We start from the raw sequence: 23,482 nt of genomic DNA on the forward strand, positions 1-23,482 counted from the left end.
TTCATCCCTTTTAAGCCTACTGTCTGTCACATTTTGCTTGAGATCTGTCAAGCATAACAGCAGCACTTAAACTTAGATAGTGCTCCACAATGCTTCACAGCCCTCTCTAAGCAGTTTACAGAGTCACCATATTGGGTCCTCGTTTTACTGAGCTCAGAAGGATGGAAGGCTGAGTCAATCCTTGAACCCCATCAGGATCGAACTCCTGGCTGTGGGCAGAGTTAGCCTGCCATGTTGCATTCTTACCACTGTGCCACCACGGCTCCTAACATCAGCGACTTCTAAATGTTAGAGAGAAAAATGTTCATTTTTCAGACCTTGGCTTGGGCCATCTCGTCTAGATCAGGGGTCTCCAGCCTTGGCCTATATCCAATTTGACTAAACCCTGAGTCAACCAGATCAGGGGTCTCCAACCTTGGCAACTTATCAACTTCAACTCCCAGAGCTCCTCAGCCAGCCAAGAACTCTGGGAATTGAAGTCCACAAGTCTTAAAGTTGCCATGGTTGGAGACCCCTGATCTAGGCAACACCTTTGAGGTCTACCATTGAATAACATAGCACAAAAGAAACCAAGAGGAACTTAGAAAGGAAGCCATGGGGTTTTGGATTGACTTCTTTCCTGAATGTACTTTCAGTGCTAGCCTTATGTTTGTTGGGATAATGTATGTCATAGCTTACATTTAAAAGATGATCATCAATGAAACTATCAAGAAGAGTTAATATATGTCAGGGGTTGTATGGAAACTGTTGTATTTTTCAAAGCAAGCCAGCTCACTAATCTAATGCAGAAGAGGCTGCATGTGATTGACTTGGCTGGGGGGCGGAGGAATGTCATTGCCAGGCTAGTGAATATCTTTGGGAACAAAAGAATGGTAAGCGAAGGAATAAAGGATATCCATCAGGTGTCCTTTATCAGCAGAAAGTAACCGATTCCTCCAATCATAGATTATATCTGCTTGCTGCCACCTGATAAATCCTACATAATTAACTGGGATGAATGCTTAAGTCCTGTTGACAGCTATGGCCGTCTGGAGATAACATAGCTGCTGAACATGTAGCTTTCAGTTGATATTGTACTTGTAAGTATTGCCACAATAATGCTTTAAGGGTGGCTAGATTACATGTACATTTATGGAGTACTTCAATATTGTTTCCATAATTACACATGAAGGTTTTTTTTTTAAATCACAGCCTTTGATGTGCCTTGACCTGTCTGTCCATTCTTAAATAGAAGGATCGCATTTTCTAGGTTAACTTTCTTGTGATTGGGAGTTGAATTTTGGTCCCTTCCCTTCCTCCTTCTCTTCCCTTCTTTTCCCTTTCCTTCATCCTTCACTTCCCTTCTCTTCCTTTCCCTCCCCTTCATCCTTCTCTTCCCTTTTCCCTTCTCTTCCCTTCATCCTTCCCCTCCTCCTTCCCTTCCCTTTTCCCTTCCCTTCATCCTTCCCTTCTTCCTTCCCTTCCCTTCATCCTTCCCTTCCCTTCATCCTTCCCTTTTCCCTTCCCTTCATCCTTCCCTTCCCCTCCTTTCCCTTCATCCTTCCCTTCTTCCTTCTCTTCCCTTCCTTTCCCTTCCCTTCATCCTTTCCTTCTCTTCCTTTCCCTTCCCTTTATCCTTCCCTTCTCTTTTCCCTTCCCTTCCTCCTTCTCTTCCCTTCTTTTCCCTTTCCTTCATCCTTCACTTCCCTTCTCTTCCTTTCCCTCCCCTTCATCCTTCTCTTCCCTTTTCCCTTCTCTTCCCTTCATCCTTCCCCTCCTCCTTCCCTTCCCTTTTCCCTTCCCTTCATTCTTCCCTTCATCCTTCCCTTCCCCTTTCCCTTCCCTTCATCCTTCCCTTCCCTTTTCCCTTCCCCTCCTCCTTCCCTTCCTTTCCCTTCCCTTCATCCTTTCCTTTTCTTCCTTTCCCTTCCCTTCCTCCTTCCCTTCCCTTTCCCCTCCCCTCCCCTCTCTATACAGGTAGTCCTTGACTTAGAGCCATTTGTCTAGTGCCCACTCTAAGTTTTGATGGCACTGAAAAAAGTGGCTTATGACCATTTTTCACACTTACAATTGTAACCGCATCCCTGTAGTCATGTGATCAAAATTCCGACACTTAGCAACTGGCATGTATTTATGGCCATTGCAGTGTCCTGGGGGCCATGTGATCCTTTCTTGTGATCTTCTGACCAGCAAAGTCAACGGGGAAGCTGGATCCACTGAACAACTCTGTTACTAACTTAACGACTGCAATGATTCACTTAACAACGGTGGCAAGAAAAGTCACACACCATGGGGTAAAATTCACTTGACAACTGTCTTGCTTAGCAATGGAGAACTTGAGCTCAATTGTAGTCATAGGTCGAGGACTACCAGTAGTAAGAACTGAAATACACCTTTGGTTTTCATCACTGTGCAGAATGGAATAGAATAGAATAAATATGCTGGAAGGGACATTCCCTTGGAAGAAGTCTTCTAGTCCAGCCACCTGCTCAAGCAGGAGAGCCGATATCATTTTAGATAAGTGACTGTCAAGTCTCTTCTTAAAAAACCTCCAGTGAAACCCACAGATCAGTAGCAAAACAACAACCCATCCCAGCTTATTTTATTTAAAAGTAAAATAATGGAGAAGAGGAAAGAGAGAGAGAGACAGAGACAGAGAGATAGAGAGACAGAGATAGAGAGAAAGAGAGAGAGAGAGAGGGAGGGGGGAGAGAGAGAGATAGAGAGACAGAGACAGAGATAGAGAAAAAGAAAGAGAGAGATAGAGGGAGGGAGGGAGGGAGACAGAGACAGGAAGAGATAGAGAGAGACAGAGAGAGACAGAGAGAGAGATAGAAAGAGAGAGACAGAGACAGACACACACACAGAGACAGAGTGACACAGAGAGAGACAGACAGACAGAGACAGACAGACAGAGAGAGATAGAGATAGATAGATAGATAGATAGATAGATAGATAGATAGATAGAGCAATTCTAACACTCGCATTCTAATCATGCTAAAGTTACATCCACCTTTGAATGTGTCAAAAGCAGAAATATTGATTGAACCCAAAGTGCCGATATCCTTTTCAAGTCTCTTTGATCTGACGGGTTATAAGACAAACTAGTTTTTTAGCGCCAGATCCTGATATTAAGCAGGCTTTTCTGCACAAAATAGCATTAGGAGTCAGAAATCATGTCAAGCAAGTGACAATCCTCAGCTCCCTCCTTTTTCTTCTTCTTGGCAACCTGGTGACCCCTGCAGGCATTTATCTGCAAATAGCAGCAAGCCCACTGGATCTGTTGAAGCCAAGATAAGAGAGAGGGAGGGGGGGGAATACCGAGTGAGTCCCACTCTTTTCCTTAATCCTTTTGTACTTCAAGAAACCTTTCAGACTCAAATTCTGTTTAAGACCGCAGCTGAGGTTCATGATGATTCTCCCCCCCCCCGTCTTTCCTTCCTGCCCTCATTTTCTTATTGTGCTTTGCGCTCCTTCCCGAATCTCCAGGATGGATTCGCTAACCCTACATGAAGTCATATATTAACACAGACATTCCGGGTTTCTGGAATAACTAGGGCTGTCTCTTGGGGCCTGCCATAAACGACAGAAGACTCCCCAAAGATTTCAAAACATTTCTGGCTTCTCTATGGCTCCCGACAAAAGGGAAAATGAAAGAAAAGAATAAAAGAAAAGAGAGAAAGGTCATTGGGTATTTAGGAAACTGCAGGACATGTTGGTTCGGCTGTGTTTACCCTAGCACGGGTGCCATGTCAAACGGTAACCTTTAAGAGAGAGAGAGAGAGAAAAAAAAGGCAGAGTAAATAGAAATCCTAAAATGTTTCCAGGGGTGGAATTCCGGGGTCACAATAGTAGACTCCTTCTACTCAAGATGAATGACCTCCCACCTCCATTCATGGGGCTGTTTTCCACCTGTGACGCCTGACTGATGAGATGCTTTTTTGAAGAGAAGAATAGTGACCCGTCAATAGAAGAGAATGTATTTCATTTATTTATTTATTCCGTTTGTCAAACATGTACGAGATAACAAGTATAAACATGGACACAGGAAATGGGTACGAATAAATGGGGCAGTAGGACAGGGACGGAAGGCACGCTGGGGCGCTTACACACGCCCCCTTACCAACCTCTTAAGAATGGGGTGAGGTCCATGGTAGACAGTTTAGGTTAACGTTACGGGGGTTTGAGAATGTAACAATGGAGTCAGGTAGAGCATTCCAAGCATTGACCACTCTGTTGCTGAAGTCGTATTTTCTGCAATCAAGTTTGGAGCGGTTTGCTTTGAGTTTGTATCTATTGTTTTCCCACGTATTATTGTGGCTGAAGCTGAAGTAGTCATTGACAGGTAGGATGTTGTAGCAGACAATTTTGTGTACTACGCTTTGATCAGACGTTAATTGGCGTAGTTCTAGGTTCTCCAAGCCCAAAATTTCAAGCCTGGTAGCATAAAGGTATTCTATTGTGAGCAGAGGAGTGGAGTATAAGATGCACCCTTTTCCCTGCAAAAAGAGGGTGAAAATCTGGGTGCACCTTATAAACTGAATACAGCATTTTTGGCCTCCTGAAACCCCACCTCATTTGCAAAAATGGCCATGGATAGCCTTTAGGAGACTTCCAGAGTGCTCCTGTGGACTGGGGAGGGCAAAAATGAGCGAAAAACAGGCTATTTTTTTCCTCTCCCCCCCAGCCCCCAGGAGTACTCTAAAAGCCTCCTAAAGGCTATGCATGCCCTTTTCTGGCAAAAAACAGGATCATTTTTGTGAAAAACGGGCCGTTTTTGGGAGGTCTGCAGAGTGCAAAAACTAATTTGCCTCTTCAAAATCTTAGTGCATCTTAGTGCGTCTTATACTCCAAAAAAATACGGTAACCTGTTCAGAAATACAATCAGCATTGGGTCTTTAGCTTCTCCAGATATTAATGAGAAGAACCTCTGTCTGAAAACCTGGAGAGCATTTTATCAGTTGTAGATATATCCCTGAGCGAGATGGATCTTTAGGAGCCCAAGATCACTGCCGGACCCACTGCTCATCCATGCCCTTAGTTTTTGTTCTCTAATACTCCAAGGAAGGTGAGGTTACTTTTTTGCTTGACACCTGGGTCTTCTGAGACTGTGAACAACTCTAAGCTGTCTGTCTGACTCTCATTGGAATATTATTGCTGTCCATCACATGATATGTTTGTCAGAGTTAGCTTGACTCTCCCTTATGTAGAAGAAAGCTCCACAAAAGATATTCTTTCAGAATTAAACTTACATTCCTTTATTCAAAAATACAGTGTCGAATACTGATCCCTCCCATGAAATCATTTTAAGCATTCCTATGATGCTAAACAGGAAACCCTTTGAATACTCAACAAGTAATGTACAAAAGGGGATGCGGTGCCTCAGTGGCTAAGACACTGAGCTTGTCGATCAGAAAGGTCAGCAGTTCGGCGGTTTGAATCCCAGCTTCTGCCAACCTAGCAGTTCAAAAGCATATAAAAAATGCAAATAGAAAAATAGGGACCACCTTTTGTGGGAAGGTAACAGCATTCCGTGCGCCTTCGGCGTTTAGTCATGCCAGCCACATGACCACGGAGACGTCTTCGGAGAGCGCTGTCTCTTCGGCTTTGAAACAGAGATGAGCACTGCCCCCCTCCCCAGATTTGGGAATGACTAGCATGTATGTGCGAGGGGAATTTTTACCTTTTAATGTACAAACACTGAGTATTGCAACCCTTTGTAATGCGATGTTCTCTGCTGCATTGTAATAACAAATATATATATAAATAAAACTGAACCAGGCTACAAGCAGAGGTAATTTTCTATAGAATTACTGCTGCTCACACTTACTGGAAAGTGACTCTCTTAAGAGATCAGTTCAGAGTATTCTCAAGTACCTAGAGTGCAATTTTGTTCCTTCTTTATTAAAAATGATACGGTTCTCTTGCAGATCCCTTGGGTAACGTCTCAATATAGATTTAATTATTCCTCATTCTTATCAAGACTATAGTGTGATATTAATAGCAATAGGCAAACTCCCCCTGGCCTGATTCAGAATAGACTCAAGTAAAATGAGGCATTTCCCAAAATTGCTGGATAAAAAAAAATGGTAGAAAATAAAATCCTTTCCCTTGATTTTATTCCAGATTTGATCCAACCCTGGAAAGTTGCTACAGTTCATTAATCATCCACAGGATATTGCTTGGCTACTACAATACACCTTTTGTCAGGCTCACTCACATGAGGATTGTTGGTAGCAGAAAGCGGGGCTTGTCTATGTACACACACACACACACACACACACACACACAGAGAGAGAGAGAGAGAGAGAGAGAGAGAGAGAGAGAGAGAGAGAGAGAGAGAGAGATGCCTAAAGACATGACAATAGGCAGCATACAATGGCAGGATTCTCTCTCTCTCTCTCTCTCTCTCTCTCTCTCTCTCTCTCTCTCCCTCCCTCCCTCCCTCCCTCCCTCCCTCCCTCCCTCCCTCCCTCCCTCTCCCTCTCCCTCTCCCTCTCTCTCTCTCTCTCTCTCTCACACACACACACAAACACTTCCTAGGATGAACACTAGGGAAAATCAAATGTATGCATTGACCTATTTCCCCTTCAATCTGATGAAACAAAATTGGCTGTAGAAATTCTTTCAAAGGAGGATTAGAGTGTGTGAAGTTTGCCCTTGCTTAGTCATAAAGTGACCACAAGGGGAACAAGTGGGTATGTTGTGTCTCTCGCTGTATAGCCATTTTTCTCCAAATTTGCAATCTGCTTGATTTCTCACCTTTAATTAAATTCCAAGGAGCATCATCATAATAGGGGGTTCCTCAATTGCATGATATGCTCCCATTAAAAACACACACACACAGACATGTGTAATTTTCCCCAGTTATCGATGCTACTTATCTAAAAAAATCTCTTTCAAACCAATGCAAGTTTCTTTCCGCTTTCAACAAAAGGAATAGCATATCTGGTAGCTAAGAATGATGGAAGTGGTAGGCTCTCCAGAATACAATTGCCTGTTCACTGTTTACAACTGCAATGGAAACAATCTGGAAACTCTTCGGGTTGGCAATAGTCCCAACATATCAAATTGTCTGGTAATCGAGGTATCTAAATAGCAAAGAATGTCTTTGCATTACAGAGGCATTTTCAACTGCTTCTGTGCACATTGCAGGCTTTGGAAACTATCTATACGGTGCAGCCTATAGGAATGTATTTAAAATCAGAAAAAATGACCCTGTTTATAAACTAAATAATCATCATCTTCTCCTCTTCCTCCTCCTCCTCCTCCTCCTCCTCCTCCTCCTCCTCCTCCTCCTCCTCCTCCTCCTCCTCCTCCTCCTTCCTAGTGTATTCAGAGAGGTGCAGGGTCCATTTATTTATAAAATAAATAACATGTTTAATTCAAGTAGTGTCATATGCTCACGAATTGGTCGTTACAAAAATGACACCCATCTGGGCCTGGAATTGGATAAGCAGACAGAGACTTAACATTTGCCAGGAGCAGCGGGAACATGCAAAAGACATAAAAACGTGATGTGGACTAAAGTTCAAATGACTACACCAAAGTCAGCAGACAGAAGCCACCCGCGGAACGAGGACAGAGAAGGCAGCGTGAGACTCCCAAGTGGCACAACTTTGATTTGTCCTCCTATAATTTGGTAGGCTGATAAAAACGCAGGGCAATGCTGAATAAATGGCTAATTGAACGGGAAACAGATTAATGATGCAGACACAGTATCTATGTTGTGTTGGCACAGAAATCTGCTTTCTGTTGGGGGATCCCTCAACAGAAATCATGTTTCAAATTTTGAGATGCTTCTCTCAGAGCAACTTAAAAGTCCATAAGGTCACGCAGAGATCTAAAGTGAATCAGTCTGATTACTTTGAAGCAGGGCTGGGCTGCTGGGGGCTCGGAAGGATTTGGGAGAACCTCTAGCTAAGATTCTGTGAAGTTTGGAGAACCCTCAAATCCCACTCCTGGCTGGCCCTGCCCACCCCTCCCCTCCCCTTCCAGCCCACGTGGCCCATTTTGGATGCGGTAAATGCAGAGTGCATGCGAAGGCTCGGGGAAGGCGAAAAACGGACCCACCAGAAGTTCGGGAAGGCCATAAATAGGCCCGTTTCCAACTTCCAGAGGGCCTGCGGAGCCTGGGGAGGCCATTTTTGCCCTCCCAGAGGCTCAAAGAAAACCACCGGAGCCCAGGGAGGGCAAAAACTCCCCCCCACCGTGGTGCAGGAGGCAGACATGGCCACACCCACCATAGCCACACCAACCAGTAACCAGACAGAGAATTGCTTGCTAAAATTTTTGAAGCCCGCCCCTGCTTTGAAGGGAATATTGTTCTACCTCAAAGGGCCTCAGAATCTTTCTAGAAAGGTTCTAGTTCAGGAGTCTCCAACCTTGGCAACTTTAAGACTTGTGGACTTAGCCAACTGGTTGAGGAATTCTGGGAGTTGAAGACCACAAGTCTTAAAGTTGCCAAGGTTGGAGACTCCTGAACTAGAACCTTTCTAGAAAGATTCTGAGGCATACAATTCAAATTGTATGTGTATATATGTATATATGTATATATGTATATATGTATATATGTATGTATGTATGTATGTATGTATGTATGTATGCATGTATGCATGCATGTATGTATGTATATCTATCTATCTATCTATCTATCTATCTATCTATCTATCTATCTATCTATCTATCATCTATCTATCTATCTTTATTTTAAATTTAGGTGAAAGCTGATCTCAGGTGTATCCAGGACAGTCAGAAATGATTATTTCAGAGAAATGTTTGTGGGGGAGTAGCCCCTGTTTTGACAAAAACAAAACAAAATAACACACAGCTCTTCATAACAATGTCATTTCCTACACGCAACAATGAGTATCCTTGGAGCCTACAAAAATTGGTAGCTGAGCCAAAAAGTTATCCACTCCAGCGTAAAGCTTACTGAGCTTTGTACAGTAATGATGTCCTTTGGGATTTTAAATCAATATCAAGTCACCTGAATGACTCACATGTTTTTTTGATATATCATGTTTAGGAACATTGAATTAATTATCCCCTCACTTCTAGAGTTATTTTCTCCCCTTTGCCATCCCTCCTGCTGCCCTCTGCTTATGCCCTGCTAAGAAGTTGCAACTTCTCTACCCAACAATGCTACGCATACACAAACACACTTTAGGCAAGAGGCCAGAGAGAATCAAATAACTGTAAAGGTAAAGGTTCCCCTCGCACATATGTGTTAGTTGTTCCCGACTCTAGGGGGCAATGCTTATCTCTGTTTCTAAATTGAAGAGCCAGCTCTGTCGGAAGACGTTTCCATGGTCATGTGGCCTGCATGACTAAACACCGAAGGTGCACGAAACGCTGTTAACTTCCCACCAAAGGTGGTCCCTATTTTTCTACTTGCATTTTTTACATGCTTTCGGACTGCTAGGTTGGCAGAAGCTGGGACAAGTTAACGGGAGCTCACTATGTTATGCAGCACTAGGGATTCGAACTGCCGAACTGCTGACCTTTCTGATCGACAAGCTCAGCAGCTTAGCCATTGAGCCACCGTGTCCCTTCAAATAGCTGTAGTTGATTTGCAGTTATGTCAAATTTGGGAACACTAAGATCCTTTCCCTAGTAAAATTTCAACAATTTGCCAAGCCTCCTGCCCATTTTCAATCAGCAGTGCAAAAATTTCTAGAGTTTTAGTGAAAAGGCAACACTTGAGATCCAGACTGATACCTATCAGAGGTTATACAACTGAACAGAAACCAATTATTTTGATCACTCTTCCTCAGGATCGTAGGAGTTCTGCAAAAGATGCAATGTAATTATTATACAGGACTTGTTCAATGCTCTTTTCTAACTCTGTGGTGTTAAGCATGCCAATCTCCCAGTGATTTTAATGATAAAGGAGAAAATTTTTTGCAACTTTTGCAAATCACAATCAATTGAAAACTGGAAGAGTTAATCTTCTTTGGTAAGAACTATAACCATTTCACATCCTCTAACAATCTGGTAGCATAGCATGTGGCCTAGATGGACAGAATAGCCGACTCAATAATTAGCACAGATATTTAAGTTTGGTGGTTCGAATCCCTAGTGCCACGTAACGGAGTGAGTTCCCATTACTTGTCCCAGCTTCTGCCAACCTAGCAGTTCAAAAGCATGTAAAAATGCAAGTAGAAAAATAGGAACCACCTTTGGTGGGAAGGTAAGAGCATTATGTGCTCCTTCGGTGTTTAGTCATGCCGGCCACATGACCACAGAGACGTCTTCGGACAGCACTGGCTCTTCGGCTTTGAAACGGAGATGAGCACCACCCCCTAGAGTCAGGAATGACTAGCACAAATGTTTGAGGGGAAGCTTTACCTTTTATCTTAAGTCTGAGAAGTGGAGGGGCACCAAAAAGCACAGATTAACACATTAACAGAGTTGGAAGGGACCTTGTAGGTTATCTAGTCCAACCCCCTGCCCAATTAGGAGATCCTACACCATTTCTGAGAAATGGCAGTCCAATCTCTTCTTGAAAGCCTCCAGTGGTGAAGCCCTCAACAACTTCTGAAGGCAACCAATGTTCCATTGTTTGATTGTTCTCACTGTCAGAAAAAACCCTCCTTATTTCCAGGTTGAATCTCTCCTTGGTCAGTTTCCATCCATAATTCCTTGTCTGGTCTTTGGGTGCCTTGGAAAATAGATTGACCCCTTCTTCTCTGTGGCAGCCCCTCAAATATTGAAAGACTACTATCATGTGTACCCTGGTCCTTGTCTTCACTAGACTAGCCATGCCCAGTTCCTGTAACCGTTCTTCATGTTTTAGCCTCCAATCCCCTCATCATCTCGGTTGCTCTTCTCTGCACTTTTTCTAGAGTCTCAACATCTTTTTTATAGTGTAGTGAGCAAAACTGGTTTTAGGTGTGGTCTTTCAAAGGCTTTATAGAGTGCTATTAGTACCTCACTTGATCTTGATTATATACCTCTGTTAATGCTACTTAGGATTGCATTGGCTTTTTTAGCTCCCATCTCACACTGCTGACTCATATTTAACTGATGATCCACTGAGACTCCAACAGGTCATAATATTGTTGAGTATTGAAAGAATTAATCACATCAGACAACTCACCCAACTTTGTTTCTTCTTCTTCATTCAGCCCAACAGGATCAAATACTCATCCACAGCAACCAGGCAGAGAGCAACACAGCTACTACTGGGCAAACTCTGGGAAACCAACAGCAGCAGCAGGAGCTCAATGACCAAGGTCAGTAGTAATTGTAATTATTATAGTTCCCTGCACTACCATTGCCAATTCCATTTATTAAAACCCAGAACTAAAGCAGATCCCCTTATACTCCAAAGTGTGGTCGAATCATCAGAGCCTTTTCTTTCTTATACTGAGAAAGGTGATGGGGCAGAAGAGAATATTTATAGAGAATAGGCTTAGAGGAGAGCTACTGAACTGAATCAGCAAAAAAATATAATCGTTTTCAGGCATAAACTGGCGATGACCTCATAAGAAACAATTAAAGCAATGCTGAGTCAAGAGCTCCAATGGCATGAATTCAACGGATATAGTAGTTGGATATAGTTAGCTGCTATATTCTGTGATCCAGAGAAAACTATAGATAGGCCATCAGACCTTTTCTATTTTATAAGCCACTAGCCAATATCCCAGCGTTGCCCAAGTATTTATTTATAGTGGGGAGATGTCTGGACCAAACGTAATTTCTAATGTTGGATTTTCCCCCTTACCAGAGGGAACCCCCTTGTGGAGTACTGTGAAGCCATTACCATGGCAACTCCACTGCACTGTACAGTAGAAGCCATTTTACGGCAGCACAGTAGAAGCCATTTTAAGGCACAACAGGCTGTAACTTAACAGAACACACACATACCCCGAGGCATGTTAGGGGTGTCTTACCCTCACAGTATTTGTTTCCAAAGAATAAGCCATCTGTGTACCAAGTTTGGTTGAAGTTGCTTGAGGCATTCCAGAGTTATGCTGGAACATACACACACAAAAAACACAGCCATTTATATATATATATATAAATGACACCAGCTGCAACCCCTTCAGATTGTTCTTGCAAAAAATACCATATTTTTCGGAGTATAAGACACACCAGTGTATAAGATGCAGTATAGGATTTTGAAGAGGCAAATTTTAAAAAAAGTTTCTGCACTCTGCAGACCTCCCAAAAATGGCCTGTTTTTCACGAAAACAGGCCCGTTTTTTGTTAAAAAAAAAAAAAAAAAGAGGCATGCATAGCCTTTAGGAGGCCTATAGAGTGATTCTGGGGGCAGGGGGGGGCAAAAACAAGCAAAAAATTGCCCCTTTTGTCGCTCATTCTTGCCCTCCCAGCCCCCAGGAGCACTCTGGAAGCCTCCTAAAGGCTATGCATGGCCATTTTTGCAAAAGGGGCGGGGTTTTGGAAGGAAAAAATGCTGTATTCAGTCTATAAGACACAGCCAGATTTTCACCCTCTAAAAGACGCACCCAGATTTTCACACTCTTTTGAGGAAAAAAGGTGCGTGTTATACTCCAAAAAAATACGGTAGTTTATTTCAAGGTGTGCTACCTTGATGCCTTTGGATTGAAGCATACATGCAGACATCTTCCTTATACCTGACGCCCCCCTCCCCACAAAGCTTTTTTCAATTTTTAAAAATCAAATAGGTAGCTGGCATGTTGCAAAGCAAGTCACCCACTGCTGGCATCTTCCTTAATTTTTCGGCTCCCCTATAGAAGGCGTTATTATGCAATAACAGTAGTAGATGGGTGCCGTCATTGTTTCATTGAGAGCCAATAAAATAAAGGAAGGAAATGAACTCTGTAGGTTGCATTAGGGGGTGTTTCAAGATAAAAGGATGCATTTCAGGATCCGTATTCTGAATGGTGTTTAGGAGGCCACAAGTAATGATTGATGTCAACAAAAGGGGCGGAGATCAATTTTGGGGGAGGGAAAGGGGAGTTTTGTTCTAGGGGGTGGGGAGGATGTTCTATTTCAATTGGGGTGGATATTTTAAGGAAGGGGATGGCTGAGGCTTGATCCAAGCTTGTATCCTTTAGACATTTTGGACAGGAAATGTTTATTGATTTAATGTTTTACACTATATTTTATTTAATGTTTGTAAAGTTCTTTGAATTGCCTTAGATGTAGGGGTCAGCTTCAAAAATTGCAGCAACGGGTTCGCATGGAGACTCCTGGGACAGGCAGGACTTAGTGGGATGGGCGTGGCCAGCCAGGGGGGCATTTGGGAGTTCACCAAATTGGACAGAATCCTAACTAGAAGATCGCCTGAACCCGTGCAATCCACCAGCAGCCCACCCCTGCTTGGATGACATGAGAGGCATACAGGTTTCATAAACAAATAAAAAATAAATAAAATCATTCCCAGGGAAAGTGGATTGTAGTATCCATTGCTAAAGGAGCCATATATTGCTGAAGTGCAATTTAATTTTTGCACTGCAAATTCGTATTAGCACAACGGCTGTTAAATTTTGCATAGGACCGATCACATAGAGTATATAGTGGATTTATTGAAACAGTAAAAAAAGCAATTGACTAGGTAGACAACGACTCCACTTATGCTCATTAAATTTCTGTTAACTGTTTAATAGACTCTCCTGGAATTATAACTACCCTATAATGAATATGGATCATTCAGCCATTCTTGGTGACTGTTGCTTGTAGAAATGTATGTCGCCCAAGATGCGTGACAAAAATCCAAACGGAAAACTCACTTGAGTGTGTGAAGAAACTTTCCGCCCTCTTTCTGACAACAGGCTGAGGGTTGTATTTTGGTGGATCCATGTTTTTCCTTGCAGTAAAAATGCTTTTATTGCATTTCTTTCTATGTCTCTCCTTCTCCCCACCGTCCCACCCCCCAATATAGCAGTTGCACAAAAAGTGAATGAACAGATTAGCAGCCAGGAAATGAAACTGACTTTGCTACAGAAGAAGGTTGACAACATTTCAGTCGTCATGAGAGACGTGAGCCAGACACTTTCTTCTCTGGAAGGCAAAATCAATGAAGATAAGAGCAATGATTTGGCGGCGTTTCTAAAAGGTAAAAGGAAGAAATTAATGCAATCACTCACCTACTTAAGAAAAGAGCAAAAAAGGGGGGGGTGTCAGAGGGGGAGGAAGAAACTACCAGCACTTGCAATTGCAATATACCATATTCTGCAAAGAAGCACATATTATTTAGTTCTTCTTTTCTTTCTATTGTCCTTCCTTCCTCCCCCTTACCTTCTTTCTTTCTTTCTTTTCTTTCTTTCTTTCTTTCTTTCTTTCTTTCTTTCCTCCCTCTTCCCTCCCTCTTTCTTTCTTTCTCCCTTCCTTTCCCTCCTTCCCTCTTCCTCCTCCTTCCTTCCCTCCCTCTTCCTTCATTCCTTCCCTCCCTCCCTGTCTTTCTTTCTCTTTCTTTCATTCCTCCCTCCTTCCCTCCCTCTTTCTTCCTTTCTCCCTTACTTTCCCTCCCTCCCTGTTCCTCCTCCTCCTCCTTCCTTCCCTCTTTCTTTCTTTCTCTTTCTTTCTTTCTTTCTTCCCTGCCTCCCTCTTCCCTGCCTCCCTCCCTCTTTCTTTCTTTCTCCCTTCCTTTCCCTCCCTCCCTCTTCCTCTTCCTTCCTTCCCTCCCTCTGTCTTTCTCTTTCTTTTATTCCTCCCTCCTTCCCTCCCTCTTTCTTCATTTTTCCCTTACTTCCCCTCCCTCCCTCTTCCTCCTCCTCCTTCCTTCCTTCCTTCTTTCTCTTTTTCTTTCTTTCTTTCTTCCTTTCTTCCCCTCCCTCCCTCTTCCTCTTCCTTTCTTTGCTCCCTCCCTCTTTCTTTCTTCTTCCTTCCTTCCTTCCTTCCTTCCTTCCTTTCTTCTTTTTCTTCCTTCCTTCCTTCCTTCCTTCCTCCCATCCATCCATCCACCCATCCATCCATCACAAGATATGCTCCCAACCACCAGAGAGGATATGATTCAGTCAACAATGCTCATAGTTTGCAACCGCATTCTAGCCCTGCTAACTATATACAGGTTTTTATTGTGTTTTAAAATGCATGAAATACTGATATGACCAGAGGTTATAATGGTGCAAAAGAAATTAGTGTGAACTGGATACACAATGAAGATACTGCCTTCTCCTGATTTTCAGGATTACATGCATATTTTTCAAGCCAGCAGCCCGTTTTCCTGCTGGGCTGCCTTGAAAAGCTCTTCTTACCATATGAACAATCCCGCTGATGAGTCAGTGCATTGTATGAATGGAAGAATAAGGAAGGATACTATTGCAAGGTGGCTTCATGTGACTCATGTAATATAATGAATGCTTATTCTATCCATTCAATAGTATGGTTCTTGCTGGTCGCAGTGTTATCGCTATCAAGGATAACCCGTAAACGGAATTTCTTTTGAGTCATTGACCAATGAAACCAATTAAAATGCTTATAATGCAAACATAGAATCTAAATTTACATGTTACAAATTGGAGGACCTTTTGATCGTTTGGTTACTCAGCTCTTCCGCATGCCTCCTTTACAGTTTTTCAAGATTGAAATGTGCCAGCTTACAAAGCATTGGCAAAGCAAAAATTGCCAATAGAATAGAATAGAATAGAATAGAATATACTTTATTTGTATGCCGCCCCTTTCCCTACAATTCAGGGGGAGGGAAGGACCAAACAAGTTACACACATGAAGACAATACATCGTTAAAAGCGCAACAATCATACTATTCGGGTGGGGTTGAAGTCTTTAGCCCCAGGCCTGTCGGGACAGCTAGGTTTTAAGGGCTATGCGGAAGGTCCGGAGGGTGGTGAGGGTACGAATCTCCACAGGGAGTTCGTTCCATAGGGTCGGAGCAGCCACCGAGAAGGCTCTCCTCCGGGTAGTTGCCAGTCGACATTGACTGGCTGATGAAATTTGGAGGAGGCCTAATCTATGGGATCTTATTGGCCTAGTGGAGGTAATTGGCAGTAGGCGGTCTCTCAAGTACCCAAGTAGAATAGAATAGAATAGAATAGAATAGAATTCTTTATTGGCCAAGTATGGTTGGACACACAAGGAATTTGTCTTTGGTGGATAAGCTCTCAGTGTACATACAGTGTACAAGAGAAGATACATTCATCACAAATCATAAGGTACAACACTTAGTGATAGTCATAGGGTACAAATAAGCAATCAAATCATATTAGGAAACAATCAGTGATGGGATCCAGCCAGTTTGCACCTATCCGGGAGAACCGGTTGTTAACTTTCTAAGCAGTTCAGAGAACCGGTTGTTGGAAGAAATCTCATTTTGTGTTTTTTTCCACTTTACAGGGCTAATCCTGTAAGGAAGGTAGGAAGGAAGGAAACATTCCAGTGTTGTTTCTAGCCTAATCTTTATTGCCTTGCTTACAGAAACTGCCTCTCTGGTTAACCCTTATTATATTGTCACAGCTAAGGCCAAGCGCCCATCGACGTGAGTGATGTTGAGTTGGCCACACCCACCCAGTCACTGTTGCAGGAAGAACTTTGTTATAAATTGTTGATCTCTGAATAGGGAGGATATTGTGACAGAGATACCGTTCATCATCCTCATAATACTTATTTTTTCATTTCATTTTATTTATTAAACAAATTTAAGTAGCCATTCATCTCACAGAAAGAGACTCTTTGTAGCGTACAACAGTCTCGTTAAAACAATGATTAGTTTAAACCATTATATAATAGTGGGGTACAACAGTTTAGTTACAGTGATAAGGTTAAAACATTATATAATAGTGGGGCACAACAGTTTAGTTAAATAAAACAATGATTAGTTTAAACCATTATATAATAGTGGGGTACAACAATTTAGTTAAATAAAACAGTGATAAGGTTAAAACATTATATAATAGTGGGGCACAACAGTTTAGTTAAATAAAACAATGATTAGTTTAAACCATTATATAATAGTGGGGTACAACAGTTTAGTTAAATAAAACAATGCTTAGTTCAAACCATTATATAATAGTGGGGTACAACCGTCTCGTTAAATAAAACAATGATTAGTTTAAACCATTATATAACACTACATTACACCCGCCCGCCTGAGCTCCTTACCGGTCTTTTGAGGCTTCTGCGCTTCTGCGCAAGCACATGGCGGGTACAGCGCCTGCACGATGCTCCGCTGAGAAGCTGGAGCATCGCGGAGGATCATGGAGGCACTATGACGCATGCACGCACTATGGAATGGCCGCCGGGTCCGTTCCAACCATACCAGTTGGAACGGGATCCAGAACCGACCACTGATCCAGCTGTTAATAAAACCCTGTTTAGTGTAGAAGCTTTACTTACATAAACATTCCTAACAATGCTGGTTTTATAAGTAGATGTCCATGGCATCCTTACAAGGATATCCTAACAACTTTCCATATATCATGTTTCCCTGAAAATAAGACCTCTCCAGCAGGGGAGGGTTCCGGCAGGCACTACTGCTGGCTTGCTTGTGTGCACGCCGCGTGCACACTTGATGCACGCTGCATGCACATCAGTGGTGGGTTCCGAATCTTGTCGCCGAAGCCATCCGTCCACCTCAGGCATGCGTGCTGTGCATGCATGCACTCACCACCACCCTGTGATGTTCCAGTTGCTTGGCGGAGGTCGCGCAGGCGCCGTACATTGTGCCCATGTGTGCAAATGGCCAGGATGGCTTAAAAAGAAATTAGGAACGTGGGCGAGCAAGTGGCCCACCGAAACACCTTTCCGGTAAGGTGGCCACTGCTCTCAGTTGCCACCGGTACGCCTGTACTGGGGCGTACTTCCCAGAACCCACCACTGGTACACATGTGCAGTACAATTAAACTTGTACCCAGGCTGCCCAACCACTACCAGTTCGGTCAAACTGGTCCGAACTGGCAGGAAACCACCACTGCTCCCTGGATAATAAGCCCAAACATGTGCTAAAATAAGACCTCTCCTGAAAATAAGCCCTCCCCAAAATATTGCAACATAGCAGCAGCCATGAGGTGACCACGCTCGCGGCCTCCTGTACCTCAAAAACTAATAAGATATTGCTGAAAATAAGGCCAAGTGCTTATTTCGTGGGTCAAAAAAAATAAGACCCTGTCTTATTTTCGGGGAAACACAGTACCATCTCAGACATTGCCATTGCAATGTAACAATGCTTGTCTCCTGTCTTCTAAGAGTTATATTTATTTTGAATGTGGTGCCACTACTTTATAGAAGGATTAGAAATCACCAGGCCTAACAGTGAGTCCATCCAGGGAGAATTTATGAAGGCTTGGTGAAGTTTATCAGTTGCTGAAATGTATTTCTTGTCCACACGCTGAAGAGTTTCATGTTCCCTTTTCCTTCAAGGACAATCTATTCTGCAGGATTCCAACATTTTTCTTTAATGTCTATAACTCTTCCCTGTATAAGGGTGTTAGGGGTGTCTGACCCCCACAGTATTTGTTTCCAGAGAGTAAGTAATCTGTTTAACTCTTCCCTGTATAAGGGACACTTCGATCTGTATACAATTGTTGTTGTTAGTTGCGAAGTCATGTCCGACCCATCACGACCCCATGGACAACATTCCTCTAGGCCTTCCTGTCCTGTACCATCCCCATTTAAGTCCATTTAAGTTCACACCATTTAAGTTCACTGCTACTGCCTTGGTGACTCCATCCAGCTAACTCCTTCTCTGTCGTCCCCTTCTTCTTTTGCTCTCAGTCTTTCCCAGCATTAGGCTCTTCTCCAGTGAGTCCTTCCTTCTCATTAGGTGGCCAAAGTATTTGAGTTTCATCTTCAGGATCTGGCCTTCTAAAGAGCAGTCAGGGCTGATCTCCTCTAGGACTGACCGGTTTAATCGCCTTGCAGTTTAAGGGACTTGCAGGAGTCTTCTCCAGCACCATAGTTCAAAGGCCTCCATTCTTTGGCTCTCAACCTTTCTTATGGTCCAACTTTCACAGCCACGCATTGCAACTGTATACAGTCTATGAGCTGTATTTACAGAATTGGGCCATTAGAAGGGAACTGCTGCTTTTCAAGACTTTTTAAACTGAATTTTCTTACCAGCTTATGTCAGCTTTGTCCAGGAGGCTTGAATGCCCTCTTTATCTGCCAAAGCTTCTCTTTGATTCATATTAGTTACTCGCTGATAACCCGGTGCTGCCGGGTATTTATTTATCCCAACCCTTCCATGAATGTCACCGCAATTTTTAATGTTGGATTTTTCCCCTTACCAGAGGGAGTCCCCTTGTGGAGTACTGTGGAGCCGTTACCATGGCCACTCCACAGCACTGTACAGTAGAAGTCATTTTACAGCAGTATGGTCGAAGCCATTTTAAGGCGCAACAGACTGTATCTTAACAGAACACATGCCCCAAGGGGTGTTAGGGGTGTCTTACCCCCACAATATTTGTTTCCAGAGAGTAAGTAATATGTATACCAAGTTTGGTTGAAATTGCTCGAGGTATTCCAGAGTTATGCTGGAACAAACACACACACACACATAGCTATCTATTTAGCTCTCATCAGCTAGCCATACCCTTACTGGGATTTAAACTTGGGCTATTTTACATATTAGGCAGTTATATTAACCTCTAAGCCACAAGCTCTCCTCCCTTATCAGCTGAGGCAGGGTGGTGTTTTGTCAAAAGAGGAGAGCCTGTGGCTTAGTGGCTAACACAACTGCCTAATATGTAATACAGCACAGGTTCAAATCCCAGTAAGGGTATGGCTAGCTGATGAGAGCTAAATAGCTTGAAATAGATCTATACTAGTCTCCCTTTATTTATTTATCAGCATAAATGCAACACAAATGTAACAAAGGCAACATCAAAAAATAATGGCTTCCTGTCTGGATGGTCTTTTGTAATGAGCCAATAGACAGAGAAAGGAAGCATATGCTTCCTCCCATATTTGGGCATACCAGGGGTTGTGACACAATACATACATACATACATAATACATAATACATACATACATACATACATACATACATATGTGTGTGTGTGTGTGTGTTTTGCATTTGTGCTGATAAATAAATAAAGGGAGACTAGTATCAAGCTATTTCAAGCTATTTAGGTCTCATCAGCTAGCCATACCTTACTGGAATCGAACCTGGGATATATATATATATGTATATGTATATGTATATGTATATGTATATGTATATGTATATGTATATGTATATGTATATGTATATGTTGGAAGCAGTTAGCTTCCTCCCATAATTGGGGCTTACCAGGGGTTGTGATACTAATAAATATATATATATATATATATATATATATATATATATATATATATATATATATATATATATATATATATATATATATATATATACACACACACACACACACACACACACACACAATTTATGAATTAGATTGCTCTTCTACCAGACGCTAGATGAAAAGGTTGCAATCTTTCCATGATCCATTTCCCTTGCCTTTGAACTGCTTCCTATATGGATTCCGTGAGTAGTTGTTCTCCAGGGTATACAGTTAATATTTCTTCAAAATTGCTCTACAATGTAGCAGCATCTTCGTCCATCACAAAGAGTCTCATTTCCCAACCCGACCACCTCTTTCTACTGAACACTCCTATCCCCTAATATAGAAGCTATTTCTCCATCTTCTTCCTGTAACTCAGTGACGCTTTTGTAGTTTTCAAATAAGGTTCTTAGTCTGTTACTCTGGGGTTGCGGCATAATCAATCTGAGGAACCATCAAGAGAAAGAGAGCCAGGAAATGCAAATCAATAGGTGAGAAAGTTTTCATTACCATTATTGATTACCTGGATGCTGAGAATTTGAATGGAATGATGACCATAAAACCATGCGATACCTGAGTTCACAGGTTAGTTGCCAAACATAAAGTGTCTTCCAATGCATTTAAGTATAAAATCAGAGTGAGTTGTCCCTTTCCTACTTCACCAATTTCAAAAAGGAAAGACTTATTATAAACACATTGTCAATCTTTCCCATCAAAACCAGTGAGGCCTTCATGTTGACCTGAGAGTTTCTATGGGATCTTTTCAGTTTTGCTCTTTAAAAAAACCCCTACTCACATCTTCATTCTAAGGTACCTGTGAGTATGCATGTGCACAGACACACACACACACACACACACAGACAAACACACACACACACATACACACACACACACATACACACACACACACACAGGCATCAAAATCATGCAACCTTTGGAGCCCACTAATTTGTAGATTCCCTCAGCTTCACAAATTTTGATGTCTTACTTCGCTTGTGATGGCAGATTCTCCCTTTGTGCTTTTTTTGCCTTTCTGTTTTCTGACCATATTAGATTTATGTCTTCCAGGCTCCCAGTGGATCTGTCATGCCTTCTCCATTTGTTTTGTGCAACCTTCCATCCTATTTTCAAAGCTGACCTTTGCATAGCTTAACATGACCTCTGAATTGTCCTCATCCCTCATCCCTTCCCTGCTCTTCATCAAAAGTCAACTAGAGAATTAACTGGGAGAGAAATTCAGCAAACCCTGGTATGGGGCAGGGGATTGAAGTTTAGCTATAACACGCCTCCATTGAACTCAGGGCAGAGACTTAGCGGGGAAGAAAGGACAATGGGATTGGCTCTGCGGCCTTTGAGGAGAGCGGCACAGAGAACTACCCAATTGTGGGGCTGGCTAGTGCCTTGAGAGCCCCCCTGCATTTAATCCAACATTAAATGGCCATTTTTGGATTTTTTTTGAAAATAAAATCCCTTCTGATATTCAATTGTCATTATTCTATAATTTTGAAAATTTCAATCCTAGTTTAATTCTAAATTTTAAGGTTAATTTTTCTACGTTGTTTTATTTATAGGTTGCATGACATTGTACAACCCCCAGAGATCCTCTTTGAGGGAGGTGAGGTTTATATCTAGATGCTACAGGCTTTTTAAGAAGCTACCCAGATAAGGAAGCCTCAGGTTAGAGGCTACTTATTTCACTTACTGTATTTTTCGGACTATAAGACGCACCAGAGTATAAGACGCACCAAGATTTTGAAGAGGCAAATTTTTTAAAAAAGTTTTGGCACTCTCCAAAGCTCCCCCAAAAGGTCAATTTTTCGCAAAAATGGGCCTGTTTTTTGTCAAAAAAAGGGCATGCATAGCCTTTAGGAGGCTTATGGAGTGCGCTTAGGGGCTGCGGGGAGCAAAAATTGGCCCATTTTTGGTTCATTTTTGCCATCCCCAGCCTTCAGGAGCACTCTGGAAGCCTCCTAAAGGCAATGCATGGCCATTTTTGCAAAAGGAGCAGGGTTTTGGATGGTCAAAAATGCTGTATTCAGTGTATAAGACACACCCAGATTTTCACCCTCTTTTTTGATGAAAAAAGGTGTGTCTTATACGGTATTTTGAAATGCTGCAGTAGATTGAGCCCTTCAGACATCAACACCTGTGAGATGATTCTTCCTTTTTAGTTGAAAGTTGGCCTTCACTAAGCAATTAGTGGTTGTGTAGTTTCTTTAGCTAATTAGCACTTATTAAGGATTTGAGATTGATCCCCATAGGACTTGCCCTTGGTTTTGATATCACATGGTTGCAGGTTCTTCCTTATATTCCAGTTAGTTACATCTTTCATTCTTCCATTTTTTTGCTCCGTTAGATTAAAATTATGTTCTTGACACATCATTAACCATTTCTTCTGCTTAGTGAGATTAGCTTTTCAACTTTAATCCATTTTAGATGTGCATGTATGTGGATTGATATATGCATTGCTGTATTTTCCTTTTGAGGGACGCAGTGACTCAGTGGCTAAGACACTGAGCTTGTTGATCAGAAAGGTTGACAATTCACCAGTTGGAATCCCTAGCGCTGCATGTCAGAATGAGCTCCCATTACTTGTCCCAGCTTCTGCCAACCTAGCAGTTTGAAAGCACGTAAAAATGCAAGTAGAAAAATAGGAACCACCTTTGGTGGGAAGGTAAAAGTGTTCCGTGCGCCTTCGGCATTAAGTTATGCCAGCCACATGACCATGGAAACGTCTTCAGACAGCGCTGGCTCTTTGGCTTTGAAATGGAGATAAGCACTGCCTCCTAGAGTCAGGAATGACTAGCACATACAGTATGTGTAAAGGGAACATTTACCTTTACCTTTAATTTTCTTTTCTACCTGATAGAACATTATTAAACCTGTTTCTGTATATTCCCTCTTCAAAAGATATTTATCAATATTAAATATGCTGAATAGATCGAGTCAGGTGCCTTCTTTAATTAGATCTAATTCATCTAAATTATAACTTTCCAGGGTATAGCTTAATTCCTTATAATGCTGGATTAACAAAAAAGATTTCTCATACAGGTTGGGTAAAAGTGCAAACAAGTAAATAAATATATCATTATTTTGTGTTTATTTGCCTACAAGCAAAGCAGTTGTCACTCATATCAGAGGTTTCTCTGGGCATGTTGTTTCTCTTTCAGCCAGGAGGGATTTTTACTTAGAACATTTCAGGCAATTACAGCAGGTTCTGTCTTATCTGTAAGCCCACAATGTTTCTTCACATTCAGTGAATTTTGAAAATTGAGGCAGGGATGACATATAGT

At 42.2% G+C, this 23,482-nt stretch overlaps 1 protein-coding gene across 1 annotated transcript in view; it reads left to right on the forward strand.

Annotated features, from left to right (window-relative positions):
• MMRN1 (multimerin 1) overlaps positions 1-23,482 on the forward strand; it is an 85,446-nt gene that overhangs the window by 41,322 nt on the left and 20,642 nt on the right. The window contains exons 4-5 of the mRNA XM_032224656.1: positions 11,109-11,216; positions 13,853-14,026. Of these exons, the coding sequence (XP_032080547.1) occupies positions 11,109-11,216; positions 13,853-14,026 (282 nt within the window). The remainder of the gene's footprint in view (positions 1-11,108; positions 11,217-13,852; positions 14,027-23,482) is intronic.

This window comes from Thamnophis elegans, chromosome 9, assembly GCF_009769535.1.
Source record: "Thamnophis elegans isolate rThaEle1 chromosome 9, rThaEle1.pri, whole genome shotgun sequence".
Lineage (NCBI taxonomy): Eukaryota > Metazoa > Chordata > Lepidosauria > Squamata > Colubridae > Thamnophis > Thamnophis elegans.